The 4851-nt window shown below is 41.1% G+C and overlaps 1 protein-coding gene across 1 annotated transcript; it reads left to right on the top strand.

The window, feature by feature from the left end:
- The first annotated feature begins 2794 nt into the window (after positions 1-2794).
- Positions 2795-3341, top strand: LOC147616535 (non-specific lipid-transfer protein 1-like). Its single transcript, XM_086777105.1, has 2 exons — positions 2795-3186; positions 3271-3341. Exons 1-2 carry the CDS (start codon positions 2795-2797, stop codon positions 3278-3280), a joined length of 402 nt encoding a protein of 133 aa, XP_086633231.1. The 3' UTR covers positions 3281-3341.
- The last annotated feature ends 1510 nt before the right edge of the window (positions 3342-4851 follow it).

Genomic DNA, 4851 nt, shown 5'->3' on the forward strand with positions numbered 1-4851 from the left:
TGATTTCTTGCATTAGCTCTTGAGGATGCTACTTCTAAGGGGTTAATTGTAGGATTATGGTAATGAGAGTTTAGCTAGACTATTTCCTCATGATTCTCTCCTTTTTCTAACAGAGGTTTCTTAGAGAAGCTTTATCCATTATGCATTGCTTTGCTTTTATCTCTGGCTCTAGTTGCAACATTGAGAAATCCTTGCTCATTTCTTTCTCTAAAGATTCTTCTTTTGACATCTTGGTGGTCAGGTGAAATAATTAAAAGAGGCACTATGTTCAGACAGTTGGGGGTCCGTGAAGGTGTTGGAATCTATGATAAGCAGATTTTTGATTGGGTCCTTGAAAAAGTGGGCAGAAAACATAGAAAATGGAACTTTGTTTCTTATCTTGGCGGGGAAAATCAAGGTGATCAACTCCATTCTGATGCCCTATTTCTTGTTCTATGTTTCTCAGTGCCAAGTTTAAGCAAATGCCATTGGAAAGAAGTTTTGAAACCTATTAAAAGTTTCTTTTGGAAAGAAACTTGAGTCAAAGTGATCGGTTTCTAGCTTGGTGTAAGTGGAAGCTTGTCTGTTCTCCAAAAACACGAGGGGGTCTTGGAGTGGTCAATCTGGAAAAATCATCTTTAGCTATGTACTCTAAATCGATAGCCTCCATTTGTAAAGGGGAGCAGGTTGGAGCTAAAATGTGTATAAAGGCTCCAATGTTTGTTCTGAAAGGGGTAAATTGTTGGATAAGAATGGGCAGGAAATTTTTTTGTCTCAGCTATCTTTATCTTGAGGTAAAGCTGCGTTTATTCATAAGCTTATCAAAAGATGCACGTTTGTGCTGGAAACTGTTCAATGGAAAGGATCACATAGACATCTCGCTTCAGTGGTCTACTTAGTGGGCTCCTTTGTCTGACTCTCCTTTGGCTCTAAGCAATATTAGAATGGCTAGGTATTTTTATAACAAAGGTATCATGAAATTGGATCATTTATGGGATGGCCCTCTTTTTGGTTGGAGAGACCTCGAACAATTAAAGGTAATGTTTTCCCTAAAAAACAGGACTCTTTAGAGCTCCTAGAAGGAGCCTTAAAGGTTTGTGTCAGATGGACTCCTCAGGTGAGAGCTATTGATTTTTGCTGGAGAGACTGGGTTTGGTCTTCCATCATAAATTTTCATTTTCATTTTACAATTGGGCACTACTAATTTCAAATTGTTTCTATGGAAAGTGTAATGGGGGTCTCCTCCCTCTGGTGACAAACTTGCTGATAGGAACATGGCATCTCTCCTGTGTAAGAGATGCCTAGCAGCTACAAAATCAGTTAAACATCTCATGATTGAATGTGCTTATAGCCAACACTTACTACTAATAGATTCTCAAAGCCCTTTAAAATATGTTTATGCTTGGAGAGTATTGAAAAATCATTTATTTTTTGGGGGGTTTTTAATACCCCTCTACAAGAGTAGGAAGTCACTATAAGCTTTGTCAGATATTTTGTGCTGTGCGAGATTTGGTGTGAAAGAAATGATTTAATCTTTTAAAGAAAAATGATTAGTGGTGGGCTAGACAGTGACTAAAATAAATGATTTCGCCTTTCAAAGCAAAATGATTAGTGGTGGGCTAGAGAGTGTGAGAGCTAATGCTCTCACTGCCCTGATCCTATTTATCAACTCTCGAAAGTTAAATTGTTTTGCATGGAAATCTACATAATTAAGGTGTACTTAATGACTGTTAAGCTGTTTGTCTCGGATGAAGAAGCCTTAGCTTGGGAAAGCAAACTAATTTTTTGGTGGAGCTTGTAGATGAATGCAACCCTGTGTGTCAGGATTTGAAGATTAGTGCCAGTTAAACTATTCAATGTACATCTTTTTCAATATCTATTTGTAGAGTTAGATGAAGAAGCCTTAGCTTGTGAAAGCATACTAATCTTTTGGTGGAGCTTGTAGGTGGATGTAACCCTCTGTCTCGTCAGAATTTGAAGATGGATGTAACCCTCTGTCGCGTCAGAATTTGAAGATTCGTACCAGTTCAATTGTTCACTGTACATCTTTTGGAGTTTCTGTTTGTAGAGAGGATATTTATGTTAAGTGTGTAGTTTGACTGGACATTCATTGCAGCTCTGATGTCCGAGCCATTTTGTACATATTTTTTTGTCTTTTTTCTTTAATTTTATTTTCATGAAAAAAAGGTTGGACGAGGCGGCCTGAAAAGGAGAGGGGACAAGGTCCATTGTATTCTTCAGGGTAGACTCTGAGTTTCACCACCATCGCTTAATTTCACCTAGGAGAGGGGAAAGGGCACCTCTGTATTCTTGGGGGTACTGCTTTATTTCACCTAGTTTCGTAAAGTTGGACGAGGCGGCCTAAAAATGAGAGGGGAATGGCCTAACTTTTTTCATGTCTCACCACCCATCCCCCTCCCACAAGAAGATCTCTCACGAGTCCCAAAAATCTGGACCGTCAACGCCAAAGTCAAAACAATTCGCAACGCCGATTACGACGTGGCGGTGCCTAATTAAGAGGCGCAACACAAAGTCAAAATCTGTTGAGCCGCGTACGCCGAGTTCACAAACAAGGTGGCAGTCACCGATGCTGCTTAGCTGGGCGAGGTAGGACGCAGGAGGGTGGCTTTGCGCGATAAACGTCTGCTAATAATCCACGGCCCTCGTGGTGGGTGGGTGGGTTTGGAGAGTAAATGCCATCGATGAGGCGGGAGGAGCGCACGTCTTAAAAGACTCTCTATATAAGCAAGGATAGAGACTACTACGTATTCTGCGTGCTAACAAGAGCTCACAGAACTCAATCATCATTCTAGTAATGGAGGCCATGTACTTGTGGGGCAGTAGAAAGATGACTGTGCTCTTAGCGGCGAGCCTTCTCGTGCTGCTGCTGGGAAGCGGCCGTGCCCCGGCGGCCGCCACGTCGGAGGTTGCGCAGGACAACGTTCCCTGCTCCAAGGTCAGTATGAACATGGTGCAATGCGTCGGATACCTTACCAAGGGCGGCAATGGGCCGACCTTCGACTGCTGCAAGGGTGTCCGGGCTCTGTCCGCCCTTGCCAAGTCCAAGGGCGCCCGCCAGTCCATCTGCAAATGCCTGGAAGCGGCCGCACGCAACGTCCAGATCAACACCTCTGCTGTCAAGAAGCTGCCCACGGCCTGCGGTGTCGCCTTCCCTTACTCCTTCGACACCAAGCAAGACTGCTCCAAGTAAGTACACGACATGGCAGTCTGCTCTTATAAGAAGGGTGTTTAAACGCACATAATATTCTCTCTTGCCTCTACTCGCCGCAGGATCAAGTGAGAGATAAAAGCCGCGCGTGTGGAGACGCTCCGGAGGCATATGCAGTCACCACGTACTCTCGGCCCAAATTATACAATAGCTTGTCATGGTCTGTGGCATGGTGTCCTGATGATTCACTTACGACTTTGAGATTGCTTAATATAAAAAATCATTTTGTTCGATATCTGCAATTTTGTATTTTGAGATCGTCATGGTGTGCTTAATCAAACTTTAGACTTATTAATTAATTTTTTCTCTCTGTCACTCAACCTTTAGACTTTATAAGGTTACAAACCTTTTAAAGTCTATGGTTAAAAGATTTACATTTTCTATAGCCCAAGCTTTCATTGAATACATACCCTATACCTTACTCTCCCTACCTCTCCCCTCCAAGTGAAAAAGAATGAGCCCTCTTGCCTTTTTAAAGAAAATCGTGAGCCCAAAAAAATGAAGATTATGGAGGACATTATGAGCCCAAAAAATGAATCATTATGGAGGACATCAACCTTTAAAAATAGAATGTAATGGAGGCTAACATAGATAGAAAGAAAGCATGCGGACCCAATACCATTTCCATTTTTGACCTTACAAAAAACATAACAAAATTTTGGTGTCTTGAACCCAAGGTTTGCACACACCAACTAATTAATTAATCACAAAAAAACGTTTCGGGTGTACCTTCATGTAATTTCTATTTTGAGATCGACGTCAACCTCTTTTAATCATTGGTTGCAATTGTGCGTATATAAGCATACACTACGAGAGGATACGTGCATAGCTACATCCATAAATGTGTTGCAAACGAAGAAAATTTGGAGTTTCAAATATCTCTAGCGTGGCTATGCACATGGCTAGGGCATGCAGCTCTACAGCCACACATGTAGCCACGCGCATGCATAACTGAGTGTACAATCACGTGTGCAGTTTGCACAAAACAAAATGGGGCGAGGAACAAAATGGGAGAGAAACGGATCTGCTTCTCTCTCCCATTCTATCTCCCTCCCCTTTTTTTTAGAGAAAAACTCACACATGCATGAAACATAATACTATAAAAAACTTAAAATACATGTACATAAACAAGTTTCATTCAGAAATACAAACATATATTGAGAGTAGTTCACATCAAGTTTTACATATCGCTTTTACATAAACCCAAAAAAACAAGTCATTCATATTGAGAATAGGTAACATCCACATGGTCAACATAAAAATAGTGTAATAAAGAACAAGTGAACTAAGATAATATTCATAAGATTATATAGATTATCTTCAAATGTAGTCATCCTCCTCCTCATCATCATATGTATCCTCCTCCTCCTCATATGTATCCTCCCCACCACCACCACCTTCACCATCACACTTTCATTCTTCTTCTACTAATGAAAAAGTATACACATTTAGTGCTAAAAAACACTCATATAAATCTTCGAAGAAACTAAGTACATGTGGAATCAACTCCTCAGCGCATAGTTGCATTGCTTTACGATGTCGTCATCGGTCACCACTCCCTCTTGTTTAAGCCACCCCCAAGTTTCAGCTTCAGTATGATGTCTGCGATTAACTATTCTCATGATCTCTTGGGATGCAACCAA

This window comes from Cibotium barometz, chromosome 38, assembly GCF_041138505.1.
Source record: "Cibotium barometz isolate CiBa-2024 chromosome 38, ASM4113850v1, whole genome shotgun sequence".
Taxonomy (NCBI): domain Eukaryota; kingdom Viridiplantae; phylum Streptophyta; class Polypodiopsida; order Cyatheales; family Cibotiaceae; genus Cibotium; species Cibotium barometz.